The 20,121-nt window shown below is 43.8% G+C and overlaps 1 protein-coding gene across 1 annotated transcript in view; it reads left to right on the top strand.

Moving 5' to 3' along the window:
- Positions 1-20,121, top strand: part of SCN11A (sodium voltage-gated channel alpha subunit 11) — a 118,674-nt gene that overhangs the window by 10,965 nt on the left and 87,588 nt on the right. The window contains exons 4-8 of the mRNA XM_071212271.1: positions 6,329-6,457; positions 7,684-7,778; positions 11,755-11,934; positions 12,630-12,696; positions 18,800-18,941. Coding sequence (XP_071068372.1) covers positions 6,329-6,457; positions 7,684-7,778; positions 11,755-11,934; positions 12,630-12,696; positions 18,800-18,941 — 613 coding nt within the window. The remainder of the gene's footprint in view (positions 1-6,328; positions 6,458-7,683; positions 7,779-11,754; positions 11,935-12,629; positions 12,697-18,799; positions 18,942-20,121) is intronic.

Genomic DNA, 20,121 nt, shown 5'->3' with positions numbered 1-20,121 from the left:
AGCTTTTCATTTAAGATCTTTTTTGTCTGATATTAGTATTGCTACTCCAGATCTTTTTTGATTACTATATTTTTTTCGAACCTTTCACTTTCAACCTGGTTGTGTCCTTATTTCTGAAGTGAGTCTCTTGTAGACAGCATGTAGATGGCTCATATTTTTGTATCCATTCTATCAGTTTACGCCTTTTGATTGGGGAGTCCAAGCCATTAACACTCAATGTTATTACTGTAAAGGCGTTACTTATTTTGTCCTTTTTGTCCTTTGGCTTTCTGTTGTCACATCATACTATTGTCTGTCTTTTTACCCTTTAAGTTACCCTTACTAATAATCTTCATTTCTACACTTTTCTCCATGTCTGTTGCCCTTGTTTCTTCCTTTCAGGCTGTAGCACTCCCTTTAGTATCTCTTTAGTAAATCTGGTCTTTTGGTTACATACTTTCTCAGTTTTTGTCTATGAAGACTTTAAACTCATCTTCAGTTTTGAAGGAGAGTTTTACTGGATGAAGAATTTTTGACTGGCAGGTTTTCTCTTTAAGTGCTTTAAATACTTCACACTTTCTTCTTGCCTACATGGTTTCTGATGAGAGATCAGCACTTAGTCTTATTTAGGTTCCTTTGTATGTGATGCTTTCCTCTTGCAGCTTTCAGAATCCTCTGTCTCTGGTGTTTGTCATTCTGAATAGTAGGTATCTTGGTGTAGGTCTATTCAAATTTATTCTGTTTGGGGTTTGTTGTTCTTCTTGGATATTAATATTCATGTCTTTCATAAGGGTTGGGAAGTTTTTGGTCATTATTCCCTCAGAAAATCTTTCTACACCTTTTCCATTCTCTTCTCCTTCTGGGACACCAAAAACACATATGTTTGTGCATTTCACATTGTCATTCAATTCCCTTGGAACCTGTTCCATTTTTTCCCATTATTTTCTCATTCTGTTCTCCTATCCTTTCAGAGTTCAGGTGTTGTGTCCTAGATTTCACTAATTCTGTCCTCCATTAATTCAAATCTGCTGTTATATGCTTCTAATGTATTTTTAATCTCATCCATTGTGTCTTTTGTTCCCGTAAACTCTGTTACATTTCTATGTATGCTTTCTAATTGTTCTATTTCTTCACCCAGTATCTTCTTACTACCCTTTATCTACTTAGTCATATTTTCCTTCAATTCCTTAAATTTAGGAGATCTGTGTGATTATCATTGATTAGTTGTCTTAAATCCTGTGTCTCATCAGGATTTTTGGTTTGTTCCTTTGACTGGGCCATCTCTTTCTGTTTCCTAATATGGCTTATAATTTTTTTGCTGATGTCTAGGCATCAGAATATGTTGGTGAGTTTACTATGATGGTCAATTTCTCTCTCATGCCTAGTGGTTTTTTTCCCATGGCTTTTCTTTGATTTTTTGTTCAGCTTATTCTAAGCCTTTAAAATTTCCCAGTTTAAGTTATTGAAATAGGGTCAGGGACTCACTGATGGGGCTTAGATCCACTCCCAGGAGTCTAAACAAGTAACACTTAGAAGGATTTTTTCTTCCTGCAGTTTCCCAGTCAGACAGCAGATGGTGCTCTCAACAAATCTTTCCACAGATGTGTTTCTTTCAACCTCCACTTGCCTGTGATTCTGGTCTGGCCAGAGCCAAGATTCAGTGCTAGCTCTGTGGCCAAATTCGCTGAAGAGAAACCTCTGCCACACCCTCCCTTTTCCCAAGGAGGAAGATGTCTGCTCCCCTCTCAGTTGGCTGCAGTGAGCTGTGGGTTTGATCCAGGATATGCGTCTTGAGGGTGGGGGATAGGTGCTGTTCCTGGCTGCAGCTGCTATTAACTCATGGTTTTCATTTTGGCTTCTTTGCCTCTCTGTTCCTCACCCTCCTGAAGGGTGCACAGCACTCTCCTGGTCTGCAGATCCCCAAAGCAATTCTCTTGGACAGCTTTTTGTCCTTTCTCCATTGTTTCTGTGAGAGAATTGAGCCCCGCCTACCTATTCCAATGTCATCTTCCCTGAAGTCTCTTAATTTCAAACTTTTTATTTTGAAATACTTCCAGACTTAAAGAACAATTACAAAGATAATATGAACCCCATATTATAAAAATTTTTTGCCAACATTTACTTTTTTCTCCCTTCATGAGTTAAATGGTGCTTCATTTCCTATAACAAATTACCACAGACTGAGTGTCTTAAAACATCAAAAAGTTGTTTTCTCACAGTTCTGGGTGGTATAAGTCTTCAGCATCACCAGAGAGGATCCTTTCTAGCCTCTTCCTAACTCCTGGAAGTTATTGGAAACCCATGGTTTTCTTTGACTTGTGGAAACATAACTCCAATCTCTGCTTCAGTCTTCACATGTCTGTCTTCCATTGGCTTATATGTCCAAATTTTCCTCTTTTTATAAGGGCACCTTAATCTAGTATGACCTCATCTTAACTAATTACATGTGCAAATAACGTATTTCCAAATAAGGTCACTTTCTGAGGTTCTTGGTGGATACAAGTTTTTGGAGGCATAGAAAGCTTCTATTTTTTCCATATTTTAGAAGGGTTTCTATAACATGAGAATGATCCATTCCTTGAAAATTAAAGGGGAGAGAGAGAATGAATTATCTCGTAAATCATTTTTTATCTACAAGTCTTCTTTTTAAGGGTGGGATATAAGGAGTTGAACAATTAGTGGTGTAGGAAGGGATTATTTTCTTAATAGCTTTTTTTTTTCTTGGTAATTGATCTTTTTTAATGTCAAAATTCCTCCAAATGTTTTTGCTATATTTTCTTTTTTTATAATTTTAGTCACATTTTCTCTTTTGTGATTAGATTTGCCAGAAGTTTGACAATATTTTTGTTTTTCTAAAACCATCTCTTAAATTCTATATAAAATATAATTTATTTTTCCTTCCAGGTTCTTTTATTTTTTTCATCATACTTTAATTAGGATTTAATGTTTACTAAAATATGAATTTAAACGCCTCATGCATTCATATCCTTCTTTTTATATACAATCAAAGCTTTTTAGGGGTGGTATTTATGAGTACAACTTTGGTTCTCTCCCCTAGGTTTTAATATGTTTCATTTCAATTTTTAATGTTTTCCAAATGTCTTTTATATATTCCTCCCTCCTTCACTAGGTTCCTTCCAGATTAGTTTTAAGGATGTTTGATATAAGTATTCATGATATTGTACTTGGCAAATTCCAAGTATTGTGGCACTTTTTACACAGTTATCCTGCGGACACACACTCCCCTTCAGAGTCTCTAGGAATTAAAAAAAGCCTCTTGTGAATGGAAGGCCTGATCTGATATTTACAATGTGAGTAGGACAATCACTCATTGACTCCATCTCAGGCCTCAGAGCCACACAGGTAAGAAAAAACCTCGCACTGCAGCTGTGGCAGTTAGAGCCCTCTGCACTTCGCGCCTCCAGCGTGCAGTGGGGCTGAGCATTTTCAGATCTTGGAGGCTATGACCGGGAGTGGACCGTGCGACCGGGCTTGGAATGAAGTGCAGTGGAGTGAGGGTGCGTGCTTCAGGGAAGGGTGCACTGATGACCCTTGAAGGCTTCCCCATTGAGTCTGGAAAGTGCTTGTTTTACGTTATGCTTCTTAGAAAATATTTCTATTTTCAAATGGTTCCACAGATTTCTTCCTAATTTTAAACTTTTAATTTTGAAACATTTTCAGACTTTTGGGACAGTTGCACGAATAATATGAGCCCCATACAGAAAACTCCAGCATACTCCCACCATCTTATACCCAGATCCACCAACTTGAACATTTTGCCACATTTGCATCATCGTTCTATCTATACACCAGCCTATCAGTCCAAATATCTATCAGTCCATCTTTTTATTTATCTATGTTTTAGTTTCCTGGCTGCTAAGACAAATACCATGTAATAGGCAGGCTTAAACAACAGAAATTTATTGGCTCATGATTTGAGGCTAAAAGTCCAAAATCAAGGCATAATAAAGGCAGTGCTTTCTCCCAGAAGGCTGTGGCCCTCTGGGGTGGCTGCCGGTGGTTCTTGGTCTTGACTCTTCTGTCATGGCAATGCACATGGCGGCCTCTCCTGGCTTCTCTGGGTTCAGCTGACTTCCTGTCTCTTCCCATGACTTTCTCTCTCTGTGTCTGAATTTCATTCTGCTTATAAAGGACTCCAATAATAGGAGTAAGACCCATCCTGACTTAGTTGGGCCACTGCTTCCCTGAAGTAACCTCATCAAAAAGTCTCATTTACAATGGGTTCCCACCCACAGGAGTGGATCACGTTGAAGAGCCTGGTTTTCTGGGGTGCATAGCTCTAAGCCACCACAATATGTCTGCCTTCCTGTCTGAATATCTATTTAACAACCCATTTTCTGAACACTTGGGTGTAGGTTGTATATATGTGCTCCTTGAACACTTAATACTGCCATGTACATTTCCTAAGAACAAAGATATTCACCTATGTATCCACCTTAAATGCAGTTATCAAGTTCAAGAAATTTAACATTGATATGAAGCTAACAATCTATATTCCGGTTTTTTCATATGTACCAATAATAGCATTTTGAGCCTTCTCCTCCCTTGTTAGATCCTGGTCAGGATCATATATTGCCTTTGATTGTCATTGTCCCTTTAGTTGCTCTGGTTTCACAGATTTTTAAAATGGGATTTTGGGAGATCACTTTCACTTACTCTATCATCTTCCTAGAATTATTTGTAAAATCTCAAACTACATCTCTTCTCCTTCATTTTGCTCCAAACGTATCTGGTGCATGGTTTAGAGGTCAGACATTGGATATTGCTCTCTCTCTGACCACAAGGTCTGAACAGGCCCATTTGCCTCCTTTCCTGGGTGTGGTCATTGAAGGGTCAGTTCTTCTCTGTTGCTGGGTGGGACCTGGAATCTGGCAAAGGCCTGCCTGCTCAGGAGCTATTCCTTGGAGATGGCACAGGACACCTCTGGGAATAGAAGCCAACATGGCAGCCTCAATGGGGAAAATGAGCTCTCCTTCGGAGAGGTGGCTGTTCTGTGTGAGGGGTAATCAAGAGTTCAGGGTTGCGGCTCACTGCTTATAGAAGCATCCCTGGATCCTTGTGGTCAGCTGAGCGGGACCTATGAAGAAGGAAGGTCCAGGAGAGGGCACTGTTCCACAGCAGTGGTTTGCTCTGCCCAGCGTGTCTGGCCCAAGATGCAATGAGTCCTCTCTCCTCATTTAGAGAAGCAGTGGCCCAACTGGAAGCCAATTTACTTTAAGGCCATCTTCATTACTAAAAGATCCATAAGGCAGAGATCAGAAAGAACTCTGAAGGAAGCAGAGAGGCTGGTAGTAAAGGCTGCTCACACCTGCCAGCATTTGGACAGGCAGTGGATGCAGGAATGTGGGTGGGGAGGAGGCTGCTGAAAATGTCCTCATGAAAGAAGGCAGGCCGTTGAGTGGTTGGGCCCATGAGGGTAGTATTTCTTCAGTTTTGTTTGGTTAGAAAGCTTTCAAATGAGGAAATCGATTCCAAGTTAATAGCACTCAGAAGATGAGTGCAAAAGTCCCTTGGAGGAGGTGATGAGGTTCGGGGGAGAGGCTCAGAAGAAGGTGGAAGCAGGCAGGCACTGCTCGTGGCAGCCTCATGGCGGCCACTGGCCTGCTTTGGGGTTTTCAAGCTCCCAAGACTTTGGTTCTTTAACTTTAAGGACTAATGGCTGGATGTTCTACCCAAAAAGATCCACTTCTTTCACTCTGAACAAACAGGTTGTTAGACTGGCTAGATAATTTCTGTCTCAAAAGCAGAACCTGTGTGTGTGTGTGTGTGCGCGCGCAAGGGCCAGCATTTTTGATAGCTTGGGTTTATAACAAGAGAGACAGGGTATTGTGTTTCCATTGTGGTGTTTGTTGTTTGTCTGGGGAAAGGGGACTGAAGGGAAATACAGAAATTAAGTAGAGGACAGAACTTGATATAGGACTAAGGGAAGAAAATGGAAAGACCCAATTTTTAGCCTTGCCATTTACTCTCTTCATTATTCCAGTGCCATCATCCCCTTCTGTACATTGAAGTGATAGCTGTAAAATGGTGGTAACAAGCTACAATCCCTAATGAGCTACAACTCTTAGCACATCCCTTATTGGCTGAAACTGCTCTCTAGTATATGACCATAAAGCTAAGCACTGAAAAGCAGCGTTAGAACTTTATGCATGGGCCTGTTTCTCCAAAATTCTAAATACCAGGACATGAACTCTGGTTTGCCAAAGTCCAGAATGTTAATTGTCACCATGAAATGGAATAAAGTATCTGCAAGGCCAGATAAGACAGATGGGGCTCTTTGCTTTCCACATATTTATGCTCTTTCTTGTTCTGATGATTTGTTTTGTAGGTTTATCTTTACAGGGATTTATATTTCTGAAGCTTTGATAAAAATATTGGCAAGAGGTTTTATTCTGGATGAGTTTTCTTTTCTTCGAGATCCGTGGAACTGGCTGGACTTCATTGTCATTACAACAGCGTAAGAATGTTAAAGCTTTTTATTAAAGAGGTTGGGGTGGGAAAATCCCTTTGCTTCCAGCAGGTCTCTATGTAGACCATGTGAATGGTTGGGTGTGGCCTACTAATGCCTACAGCTCTGAGTGCAGAGTTGGTCTGTCTTGAGCAGGGCATGCAGCCAGTATTGTACCATTCAGTGGCTGCAGGCACAAGTCCACTTTTAGGTCAATACCCGTACTCTCATTCCAGGTGTCCACTTACCAAACATTGGCCTGTGCAAGATAAGGGGTTGTAATCACAAAACAAACAAACCAAAAAAATGTTCTCACCTTCTTAAAACTCACAATCCAGAAGGGAAGACGGGCAAATAATAACCATACAGTGGGGTATGGTGAGTGCTAGCACAGCCATTGTGCATGTATTGGGCTGCAATAGGAAGAATCAAAGAGTTTGAAAACATCTTTAGCCACTGCTAGGTCAGAGAGTTTCTTTCATCTTTTCTTCTAAGGGTTTTATTATTTGGGTTCTTATGATTTAGTCCATGGTTTGCTTTGAATTAGTTATTGTGCATGAAGTGTGGTAAGGGTTGAAGTTCTTCCTGGGGGGAAGGATGTCAGTTGGCATCTGAATGAGGAGACAAAGGCAACAAGATAAAAAGTGAGGAGAGCCTTCCCAAAAGAAGGGGAATAGGTTTAATGGCCTCCTGCCATCATAGCAATAACAAACAACATTATTAGTTGTGTCAGACATTGTGCTAAGCACTGTGCAAATATTTTCTCACTTAATGTTCACATAAGCCTGCTGGGGTAGGTTCTATTAACATCAGAGTCTTCCGTTTGAGGTCTGCGATGGGGTGTCTTGGTTATTGGGAAGCCTTAGTGCAGTGGTTAGGAGTGGGGCTCTGGAAGCAGACTGTCTGGGCTCACCTCGGGGCTCTGCCACGTGAGAGGAACCAGTCAGTAATGTTTGGGCTGGTTTCTGCTATCCATCGATGTAGCCACAACTGCAACAACTATGTCAAGGAGTCCTCATTTATGTGCAAGTGAAAGAATTATGGTTCCTGTGCAATCCATGGTCCATAGCCATGGAGAGTGATATTGCTAGATCCTGAAGAAAAAATATGAGACCATGGATTTCTTCTTGGTGGATGCAGGCCCTGAAACAAATTTCTTGTACCCTTTGTGGAGATGTGCAGTGTAGCCCACAGGACTGAACAAGCCCAGGCTTTCCCTGTGCTTTGTCTCATAGGTGTGTATCATATTTGCCAAATTCCAAAATCAATCTGTTATCCCTGCGTACCTTCCGAGTGTTCAGACCTTTGAAAGCAATTTCAGTAGTTTCAGGTAAGTCACTCTAATTTTCAACACTAGCTCTTAGTTGGAAATAATGACATTTTGTATTTAGATTTTTCAAAATACCATCATGTGACTAAAAAACAAACCCTACTTCACTCATTTATTTGATTATTTAACTCATTTATATTTATTGGTCAGCTAAGATGTTCAGACACTGTGTTAACTTGTACTCTATCAGTGAGAAAAAAGACAAAGATTTCTCTTCTAATTGGGGAGTGGAGAGCCAATCACTAAGCAGTAACTATAATAAATAAATAAATTATGTAGTATATTAGAAAGTTATATGTACTTTGGAAAAGAAAAAGGAAAAGTGGATAATATAAGGGCTATTGGAAACCCCAGGCATTAGGGGAAGCAGGTTGCACTAAGTGGCTTGGTCATGATAGGTGTCACTGAGCAGGTGAGGTGTGAGCAAAGATTTGAAGGTAGTGAGGGAGTAACCTAGGAGACACACGGGGAGGAGTGTCCTAGGGACAGGACACAGCCAGTGCAAAGACCCCGGACTAGCCAGGATGCAGGTGGGACTAGAGCAGAGGGAGCGAGGTGAGAGCACCGTGGCAAAGGGGAGGCCTGTGTGCATGGAAGGGACTTGAGCTTCACTCTGGGAGAAGTGGGAAACGTGAAGGCTTTAAGCAGAGGAATCAGAGGATGGAATATAAGGGAACAAGGGTAGAAGCAGGAAGATAGCTGGAGGTGTGGTGGCTGCCACGGTGTATTAGGGTTCTCCAGTGAAACAGAATAAGCAGGGTGTGTGTGTGTGTGTGAGAGAGAGAGAGAGAAGAGAAGAAAATTATTATTAGAGTTGGTTCACGCAACTGTGGGGACTAGTAAGTCTGCATTCCGTAGGGCAGGCTGCAAGCTGGGAACTCTGATGAGGTCTCTGATGAAGTTTTCTGGAGTAACTGACTGAGGCAGAGGTGGAAACTCTTCCTTCTGACTGCTGAAGTCATGAGTTCTCCCGTTGAGACCGTCAACTGATTGGATGAGACTTTTCTTATTGTTGAAGGCAAACTCCTTAGTTGATTGTAGATGTAATCATCCATAGATGCAATCGACTTACCGATCATTTAGGTCCAAGAAATATCCTCACAGTAGCAATCAGTCAGTGCTTGCTTGACCAAAAAGTGGATACCAAAACGTGGCCAAGTCAACATATGAACTTAACCATCACACACAGACACGTGCCACTCAATCTTTTACTGCCAGGAGCACTGTTGCCTGATGAGCCCAGCTGCCACCCCTCTGGACCATGAGCGTCCACATCCATGACAAGGCCTCTCTCCCTGCATGGCAAGGGCACTGGGACAGACCTCATTTCTGCAGGTGCATCACCCTTCTAATGGAAAACTTGCACTCAGGGGCTCTTCTAAACCTGTCTGAGACTCTCACGGTTGCTCTCTAGTCTCTACTCTTCTTATCCAACCCTGCTTCCTTCCCTCTCTCCTTCCCCGACTGTCAGACCTGCACTGCAGTCTCTCTGGCCTGCTCTTGCTCCACCCCCCTCATCCTTCTCACAAATTTCCCCCCCAAAAATCTCTTGTACATCTAATCTCCTCTGGGTATCTGCTTCTCAGAGAACCCAAACTGGCATGAGAAGCTGCTGCAATAATCCAAGCAAATGATGAAGGTGGTAGAGTTGGTGGAAAGTGGTTGGATTCTGTATATGATGTGATTACATAGCAGTGAGAGAAAGGGAGGAATTGAGCATGGCTCCAAGGTTTTTTGCTTGAGCAACTAGAAAGATGGAGTGTTCATTAACTAAGATGGGAGGCTGTGAGAAGAGCAGGTTTGGGAGCTAAGATTTGGAGTTAGTTTTCGACATCTGGAGTTTGAGATGGCTGTTAGCTATCCAAGTGAAAGTATCAAGCAGGCCATTAGCTAGATGAGTCTCAATTCCTGGGGAGTGGTCTGGCTTGGAGAAACCAATTTGGATTCAAGGGCCTGTAGATGGAGGTGACACTCAAGGAAGTGAGTTTAGATGGAGAATAGAAGAGGACTGAGGACTGAGCCCCAGAGCACTCCAAATATTAAAGGAGAGGGGAGCAGAGGAGAAACCAGCCAAGGGGATGAGCAGGAGCCACCAGCGAAGTAGAGGAAAACCGAAGGTGATCTTCTGGAAGCCAGGTGAGGAAGGTGCTTCAGTCCTGTGAATCAGGGCGAGGCCAGGGTGGACTGTAAATGTGCACTGCAGTTTATAAAAATGACATCATTATGGCATGCCCTCTCCTCTCCTTCACAAGTTCTTCTCTCTTTATTAAAAACATTCCATCTCTGGAATCCACTCCACCCTCCCATCTTTTCCCCTTCCCTTCTAGTCTCTTCTATGTATGGCTTGGCAAACCATGAAAAGCCATGGGACTTAGTTCTACTAATTGTACAGACTTCAGCTATACTATATAGCCCCAATATTGAAGCTTCAAGCAGTTTTGATCCTTTCAAACAGAGGCAGTGGGTTATTTTTTGAAACTCCAGAAAAATAATTGCATAGTAGTAAAGCAACTGGCAGTCAGAGAAGACTTTATATAAAATTTGTCCCTCTTCCTCCATTTTTTCCCTCTTTTGTAAGTAAGGCCTCACTTTCTCAGATGAATTTAGGAACTTCAGTGTGAGCTGAGTCCCTCATACTTTATGTAGGTAAGATACCTGCTCAGTCAGTTACTTAGCACCTAAGGAAGTGAATTCATTCTCCATATTGGCCCATATAACACACTGAGAATGCTGTGTGCTTCTCAGAAGTAAGGGTGAGAACTACAGTCTTTTATGGGACTATATGAAAGTTATTTAGGAATAACTATCATCTAAATGTTCTTGGTTTGGAGAAGACTCAAGCTCTTATTATGGATGAAGATCTTGGATGGGGTTGTCACACCCTGTGGTTTGGCGGCAACTGGACACTTCATGAACGTCTGCACTCAGCTTCAACTCCTCTGCACTTGCCGCCCACATCGTGGAGAGCCTGACTGCCCAGGGCTCATCCTGTCTGGACTTGGCCTCCCTCGGCCTCTCCCAGGTTGTCTTGCCTCCTCTGCCTTCAAGTCCAACATCACGGTCTACACTGGTCGACTGGAATTTTGCCATTTAATGTCACCTCATAGTAGCAATTTACATGAAGGAGTTTCTCTCTCCAGCTTGAGAGCAGAGACCGTGGCTCGGTGCTGTGCTGGAGCTGGCCTGTTCTGGCTCCTGAGCTGAGTGTGGACACCTTTTCCTGACTCTGCATTCAGCAATGTCATGGTGGGAGCTTGAAACAGGCCATGAAGGGAGAGAGGGAAGAGTGGGCTTTCATCACAGACTTTATCCAACAGGAAAACCTGTAAATGCTGGACATCAGGGCACGTTTAACCCTCAGACAGTTGATTATCAAACATTTACCTACACAAGATTGTCTTAATTTTGTGACTTTGGCAGCCTAAGAGCATGACATGGGCATAGTAGGTATATAATAAATACTTCTTAAATAAATGAAAAAAAAAAACCCTATTATAACTAGTAAACTAATTCTTTTCCCCTAGGATATCCTCATTATTTGGGTCTAGACAAAGCTCTTCTTTACTGTCCCCTCCCCTCCAACTTAGCTAAGTCTCATGACATTTCGTGTGTCTTGATGTAGGTGGGAGGTTCTAAAGATTAGGTGGGGGTCTAGGCGGTTTGCCAGTGTGCCCTCACTTGGGCCTTGCTGCTCCACGACCCCAGTGGTGGAGCTGCCCTCCCTTGTCATCACGCCTTCTGTCTGTGCAGCATGTTTCTGCTGTCTCCTCACTTACTCCTCAGAACAGCTGTGTGGCCATCTGGCCAGCCATCTGGCGACATGCAGCTTCCAGGGGGCAGACCTGAAACCAGAACACGGGCCACAGACTCCCAGAGCAGGGCCGTCCGGCAGCGCCCCAGGCCTCGGGTGCGCTCTCCCGCCTTTGCCTGTGTCCTGAGCGTGGGGCAGTGCTCTCCACACGCCTGTCTCTCCTAGGTCTGAAGGTCATCGTGGGGGCCTTGCTGCGCTCTGTGAAGAAGCTGGTCAACGTGATGATCCTGACCGTCTTCTGCCTCAGCATCTTCGCCCTGGTCGGTCAGCAGCTCTTCATGGGCAGCCTGAGCCACAAGTGTGTCAGGAAGAGCTGTGGAGCAGACATTCGTGAGGATAACAAAGGTAAGCACCTCGGCTCTCGGTGAATGGTTGATCTTATTTATCCCACTCATGCACCTGCGCGTCTGCATTAATGAGCCTCCTGGGAGCAAGGGAAGACATCTGTGATTCGGGGCTCTCATACAGGCGAATGCGTTTAATAGAGTCGCCTCATTCTTTGGGTTTCCAGGCGAAGGAGAAGCCCAAAGTCACATACACAAGGGTAGTGTCAGGTCCACCTTCTTTCCCATGTAGATTTCTGCCAACGTCTTTGTCATCTCTTGTGGAAGTATTTAGATTGCCTGGATTTGGCCAAACCAGCTACTTCTCATGCCCCCCCAACCTAGAGTATTTTCTCCAATATCACTTCTTTCTGTGCCAGGCCCTCTCCACGCTGAGGGGCTCTAGTGGCTGCTGTTCTCAATGTCTGTCTGGTTCATAGGCTTCCCATGAACTGAGACTGCCCAGCTGGTCCTCAGGCACAGCCCTGGGGTCAGTTTTGTGAACGGACGAGCAGGGCATGGTGGCACCTCTTTGCTCCCCCTAGTCTCTTCCTCCACTCCATCCCCTCCTCTTCTTTTGCCCCCTCCAGAAAGGACCCCAGCTTCAGTGATCTTAGAAGATCCAGAACCATCTGTGCGAAGGACAGCCTTGCATATTTGCTATTCTCTTTCCTTTCAATGTTTTACAATCTAAATTTATGACTCTTTCCTTTTCAGAACATTGCTTTGAAAAGATGCCTGATTCCAGTGAGTACAAACTGTGTGGTACTTGGATGGGTAGCAGGTAAGAGGTTTATATCCTTCATTTTTCTCCCAACCGTTCATTTCTCAGTCTTTTGAAATGATGTGAGAGTTTTCATCTACTGATCTGTGGACGCAGTGAGGATAGTTCTCAAACAGTACAGATCATTTCATTTGTCTAAGCAAGTTTAAGCATGCATTATTAAATAAAAAGTTATTTCCATGTGTTTAGAGCAGCGTCTCCCCATTCACCCCACCCCACTCCCCAGTTGTGCGTGAATTTGTAGCTTATAAGAAGCCTATGTAAAACTTTAATGTTTCAATTTTAGGGAGAGGCTAGTAAAGACTTCCAAATTTGAGAAGGAGCTTTATGGCTGAAAGGCCCCACAGTTCCTGTTTCCTGTTTCCTGGCATCACCTTTAACAAATTCTCTTTGCGATCTGTTGTCCACCCTCTTCCAGTGACGTCCACAGGTGACCTGCCCTCACGCACACTTACCCCACAGCAGGTCCCTAGGAGATACTCTTAGTCCAGGGCATCTGTGCCCTTCGCAGCAAGATTCAGTCCAGTAAAGTCACTGTGTTTCAGATAAGCTCAAGTGCTAAGCCCTCGGTGAGAGATCACGTGTCTTCCTAACTAAGGACAGGTGTCAGGGCCTGCAGCGCGCAGCTTGTTGGGCCCAAGGAGTGCGCTTAGAACAAGGCAGCAGGGAAGACGGCCACGGAGTAAATATTTGAAAGTGCTTTAAGTGGAAAGTGCAGGGTCCTGAGAGATGCAGTAGGATGCAACCCTGCCTGGAGAATTAGGGGAGGCATCTCTAAGGCCTCCTTTTGTGGTCACAAGTTCAGGATGGTCAAATTCGTAAGATACAGTAGACTTTAATAAAATACAAGGTTTGCTGAGCTTTCCAGAATGACCCTTGACAGAACAGTGCACACAGTGTAGCCTCATCTTAGGGGGAGCCCTGCAGCTGCCATATCCAGTGCTTCTTTAACCCCTCACCCCCCAGGAGACAAAATTCAAGGCATGTCGGGGTCATCTGGACATGCAGAAACAGCAGCCTTAGAGAGCCGTCCCAGTCTCACTAAGTCTGGGCGCCAGTCGCAGCGCTTGCAGTCCTGAAAGAGTCCAAAGTCCAGGGTTTTTAGGATAAACAGCTCTTAGAGCACCACAGCCCGTGCGTATCATAAGAGCCGTGGCCAAGGAAATGGCATTCTGAGAAGCGGTCAGTCCAGGGCCCTGAAGGCCAACTGAGGACTGCACAACTCTGAAGAGTGAGTAGGCGGGGAGGTGAGGAAACAGAACAGCGCGTGAGCAGGGGGCGGCACATGGTGAGAAGCTCGGGCTTGGTGGGGAGAGCACCAAGGGAGGTTCAGCCACAGCGCAGGGAGCTCGTCTATGCCAAGGACTTGGCCTTAATCATAAAGGAAACAGGACGCGTGGAAGATTTTCAGTATGGACAAGTTAGACGTTAGAGAACAGATGGGCAGGCTGGGTGAGGAAGCCGAGGTGAGGCTGCGTCAGCACGGAGAGTGGTATGAGTCTGCGCAGCAGAGGGGCTGGAGACGGACGATGGCTTGAGAGATTTAGGCAGAAAGAGGAAGAGGACTTGTAGGTCGAAGAGGGGTGTTGGTGTGAATATGTGTGTCAAATGCATGTGCAAGAGAATTGCAGGAAGTGCAAAAGGGAGAAAGTTTAGACACATTGCTTTGGTTTCAGGCCTGAGCAACTGGTGATGCCATTTTTTGGAATGAGAACACCAACGGTGAGGCAGGATTCAGAGTTTTAATCTCCAGTGTATGTTGATGGGAAGGAGCATTCAGAGAGGGGGAGATTGTGAAAAAAGAAAAACAAAAAACTACAAAAAAAGCAGGCTTGTAGTTTGGTGGTGACTAGCAAACGAGGGAAGTGAAGTACCGTGGGCTCAGCCGCCACAGGCTCCTGGAAGATAGAGCACGCTGGGATTTCACAGAGTTCACTGAGGTCTGGGGAAGAAGACAGCACAGTGACTGCCCTTCTACAGCAAGGCTGCCACCCTGTCCTCCAACCAGATCCCCAGGGCCCAGCTGGCCAAGACCCCTGGCTGAAGGCTGTGACCAGCCCAGCTCACCAGGCATCTAAATGAGGCCAGGACAGAGAAACAGAAAAAGACCTAGAAAAAAGTGACGAGAACGCAGAGAACCAAAAGAAGCTGAAGAAACTTTAAACAGCATGCTCAGTGAAATTAAAGAGGATGTTGTATATATAAAGCCAAAATAGGATGTGATGAAAACAGCAATAAGAGAATGAGAAAGATCTATTAGAAATTAAATATGGTATCAAAAATCAATAATAGAATTAAAAGATAAAGTTGAGAAAATACCCCATAAAGTATAAACAAAAGACAGAAAATGTGAGAATAAATATCAATTCAGAAGTTCCAAAATTTGACTAATTTGGAATTCCAGAAATGGAGCACAGAAAAAACAAAAAGGAGGAAAACAGCAAAGAAATAGTACAGGAGAATTTCCCTGCCATTAAGGATGCAAATCCTTGGATGGCCCTCAAATGCCCAACACAATAAATGGAAAAGGGCCACTCCAAGTGCATTATCATGGCTTTAGAACCTCGGGTGGGGTGGCCAGAGGGACCAAAGACAAAAGGAAGCTCATCCACAAAAAAGCTACAAAATGGCATCAGAATTCTCAACAAGAGCATAAGAGCCTAGGTAAGAGTTGAGCATTGCCATCATATTTCTAAGGAAAAAATGATTTTCAACTCAGAAGTCTATTTTTTTTACTAATAGATTAAAAAAATTTTTAAATATGCATAGATCATACAAAATGTTACCTTAAAAAATATAAGAGGATCCCATATACCCCTACTCCTCATCCCACCCCCACTCCTCCCACATCACCAAGTTCTTTCATTAGTGTGGTACATTCATTGCATTTGGTGAATACGTTTTGGAGCACTGCCACACAGCATGGATTAGTTTATATTGTAGTTTACACGCTCTCCCAGTCCATTCAGTGGGTTATGGCAGGATATATAATGTCCTGCATCTGTCCCTGCAATATCATTCAGGACAACTCCAAGCCCTGAAAATGCTCCCATATCACATCTCTTCTTCCTTCTCTCTGCCCTCAGCAACTCCTGTGCCACTGTCTCCACATCAATTAAACAGTTTCTTCCATTGCTAGAGTCACAATAATTCTATAGTGGAATACCAGTAAGTCCACTGTAATCCATATTTTATTACTCCATCTTGAGGACCCTGGGATGGTGATGTCCCCTCTGCCTCTAACTTGAGAGGGGGCTTAGATCCTACATGGCTGATGGATGTGATTATCTTGCTTGCAGTTGTAGACTCTCAGTTCCCTGGTGTGGTGGTCAACCATCCCCACCTCCCTTTTAGCTGACATGGGCAAGTCCAATGAACAGAAGAGTAGGTGCTGCAACTCTGCTGAGGCTTGGGGCCCAGCCGGCACACAGTCAGTCCAGAGATTCAAGTCTCCCAAGCATACACCAACCCCAGTGCCAATCACAGGTTCAGTAAAAGAGAGAGAAGAGGCATGTGTAGAGAGGTTGTACCTGAGGTCAACTCCATCATATTCAGGAGCACAAATTCCAAAGTAGGGCACACTGGCAAGGCACTGAGCTCCAGAGCCATCTGTCATGACCATAGGACCTGGGTGTCTCTGTAGCCCTCAGGAGCATCACTACTTGGGGTTGTATCTACTTTGGCTATCTCTGAGATCCTACTGAGATGTGCATAAGTGCAACCCCTCTGATGACCTCTTGACTCACTTTGAAGTCTCTTAGCCATATAAACTCATTTGTCTTTACTGTTTCCCCCTTTTATTCAATGTCTTTTTGTAGTTGCATCACCAGCTGATTCTTGGTAAAAATCCCTTGGTGCCAGGGAGGCTCATCCCTGGGAGTCATGTCCCATGCTGGCGGGAAGGTAATATATTTATATGCTGAATTTGGCTTAGAGAGTGGCCACATTTGAGCAACATGGAGGCTCTCAGGAGGTAACTCTTAGGCACCCTACAGTGCTAGGCCTACTTGAAATTTCAGCACACAGGCTCCTAAGCATAGTCATCAGTATCAAGGGCCCATTATTGGACCATCCTTCTTCACTGATCTTTGCTGTTGCCCTTGGGGGATTTTGCTGCTCCATTAGGGAGTGCAACAGAATTCTCTGGAATGGGAACTCAGCACTTCCTCAGTTGTCAAGTGAAACTCTACCCATTATGTCAATACCCAATGAACATCTGAACATATGTATATACCCTATATGCATGCCCTGGAGAACTCCTTCCCACCCATGCATCCCCCATCAATAACACCTCCCATCAGTGCTCCTCCCCTGCCATAGTTGAACCCCTCTATGATCCAAAACTTCTTAAAAAATGAAGTCTAATGTATTGCCAAATTCAATTGATAGGAAAATGAAATAGTAACGATAGGCTTAAAGATTAGAAATAGCATACATAATAATTTAGAAAAACTAAAATAAAGTAAAAAATAAATTGGGGTATTAAAAAATTGAAAAGTATGATAGGTTTTTTAAAAAATATTTTGTCTTTCATCACTGTAATAAGTGTTGCCTGTATGTATAGTGGCAAGGCAATCTCTTCTATTTCTTCCTTAGTGTCTACATTCTTTTTTTTTTGTCTTCAAAAAAGTTTTTGGTCACAGTAAAGTCACATATAGAATATAGGGGACTACCGTATACCTAACATTAAACCCTTTCCTCTTTCCCCAGTTATGATCTCTTTACATGTGGGTATTACATTTGCTGCAACTGATGTACAGATATTGAAATGTAGCTACCAACCATGGTTCCATTATGGTTTACATTATGGTTTACATTTTAGACTATACACTTTTATAAATTTCTGGTGACATTTAACATGGCCTGTATCCATCATTGCAGGATCATGTAGTATACCTCCATTACATCTATTTTTTGCTAAACTATCAATTAACTATGGAGGTAGAATAAAGATATGCAAAGATGCCCCAGTCTTCTTAAGATACTTGAAGATGTGCTCCAGACAAATGAGGGGGTAAATCAGGAAAGAGTAAAGTGCAAGGGCTAAGAAAACGTGTATCAACCCAGGAGAGTCATAAAACAGGCCACATTTCTCTGTAAAGAGTGATATAACTGCAGTCATACAAATTGTGATATAATGGATAGGAGAGAGACTGTGAGAGAGCTAACCTTCACCTGCTCTAGCAGGAAGTTAATAAGGATTAACATCAATAAATCAAATATCAGTATAAGCACTGTGTTTAGAAATACGGAAGGAAAAGAATTAGAATGTACTGAATATGGGCTTTGTAGATGATGGGTAGAAAGGATGATGCAAGTAACAGTTGGTTTTCATTACAAGCCTTAGATGCTATGTGATGTTTTAACTATGTACATATTTATTAAAAAATTAAGAAAGCACATACATGTAATATGCCCCGTATTTATACTTAATGATGTATTCTTTGGTGATATGAGTGATATGTGATATGAGTTAAGTCTTAGGTGCAAATATATTCATTGCCCAAATGTTTGTAAGAGCAAAAGAATATTAACCATTGAAGCATAAAATCTCATACTGGTAGGCCAGTTAAATAAGTAATAGGACTGTAATAAAAAAAAAGAAATGAGGTGTCTCCCCGTATGCTGACACGGGAAGACCTCCACGCTGAGAAAAGGCAAGTGCAGGGGAGCTTCAAGACCTGCTCCCACTTATGTATTAGCAAAGATACATATTTAAACACATGTGCTTCTATAGTCATAGAAAACTTCTGGAAAGTCACAGTGGTAACTGCTAACTGTCACTGGGAAGAGTGACTGGGAGCTTGGGGAGCAAGGAGACTTAGTATTCGCTGCACTCCTCTTTTAATGTTAATTGTTCATTATGGTCTGCATTTAATTTCTCAAATAAAAACGTGCTAACATGAATGTATTAATTAATTCATTTGGAGAAAAGACACTGGAGAGCCCACGTTCTATTGCGGTCGGGGAGGGCTGGCAGGTGGATGCCTCGTAAGCCTTCCCTTCACCGGGACCCTCGGAAGAACTACTGTTGTGGGAAGAAGTGGGCACTGGCCTGGGGGAGTTCTACTGCTTTCTCTGTTTCCTTGTTTCCAATATCCAGAGCCTGTCGGGAAGATTTCGAATGCAAAAACACCAGCTCTAATCCTGACTACGGTTATACGAATTTTGACAAATTCGGCTGGTCTTTGCTTGCCATGTTCCGGCTTATGACCCAAGATTCCTGGGAGAAGCTTTATCAACAGGTCATCTGATTTTCTTTTCTTATTTTATCTTAACTCTCTCTCGTTTGTTTATCATCTTGGTCAACTGATGCCCCTCCGTGAGAATTGTATTGTTCAATTCTGCACTAGAAATTCTATTTGAAAATTCGAGAAAATTGTAAGTGTGTTATTTGGAGGATAAGTGTAAAAAAAACCCTCTGCTTTCTAGCAGTAGTGCTGTTCTCCAGATTTCCTGATGTCCCACCAGCAGAGATTTAGTTTCCATGAAGCCTTGCTGTCTCTTGTCTTTTCTCTCTCTTTTTTAAAATGCAAATATCCTTGACAAAGTAATAGTAAGGTCACTGAAACTTCTCTGTGAATTAATAGCTGGAATCTCTCCAGAGAGGGCATCGGGCTGTGGACCACACTGTGGTTGTGTATGACATCATTGTGATACTGCTCAGGGCTGCCAGGAGGGAAGTGTATGCGTGTGCGTGTGTGTGTGCGCTGCCTTCCAGCTCTGCTCAGGGCTGCCAGGGGGGAAGTGTGTGTGTGTGTGTGAGTGTGTGCGCTTCCTTCCAGCTCTGCTCAGGGCTGCCAGGGGGGAAGTGTGTGTGTGTGTGTGAGTGTGAGTGTGTGCGCTGCCTTCCAGCTCTGCTCAGGGCTGCCAGGAGAGAAGTGTGTGTGTGTGTGTGTGAGTGTGAGTGTGCGTGCTGCCTTCCAGCTCTGCTCAGGGCTGCCAGGGGGGAAGTGTGTGTGTGTGAGTGTGTGCGCACGTGCGCTGCCTTCCAGCTCTGCTCAGGGCTGCCAGGGGGAAAGTGTGTGTGTGTGTGTGAGTGAGTGTGAGTGTGTGCACTGCCTTCCAGCTCTGCTCAGGGCTGCCAGGAGAGAAGTGTGTGTGTGTGTGTGTGAGTGTAAGTGTGCGTGCTGCCTTCCAGCTCTGCTCAGGGCTGCCAGGGGAGAAGTGTGTGAGTGTGAGTGTGTGCGCTGCCTTCCAGCTCTGCTCAGGGCTGCCAGTAGGGAAGTGTGTGTGTGTGTCTGTGTGCACTGCCTTCCAGCTCTGCTCAGGGCTGCCAGGAGGGAAGTGTGTGTGTGTGTGTGAGTGTGAGTGTGCGCGCTGCCTTCCAGCTCTGCTCAGGACTGCCAGGAGGGAAGTGTATGTGTGTGAGTGAGTGTGTGCGCTGCCTTCCAGCTCTGCTCAGGGCTGCCAGGGGGGAAGTGT

Source organism: Dasypus novemcinctus, chromosome 26 (assembly GCF_030445035.2).
Source record: "Dasypus novemcinctus isolate mDasNov1 chromosome 26, mDasNov1.1.hap2, whole genome shotgun sequence".
NCBI classification, from domain to species: domain Eukaryota; kingdom Metazoa; phylum Chordata; class Mammalia; order Cingulata; family Dasypodidae; genus Dasypus; species Dasypus novemcinctus.
The sequence above is the reverse complement of the archived record's forward strand: the minus strand, read 5'-3'. Positions and strand labels throughout refer to the sequence as shown.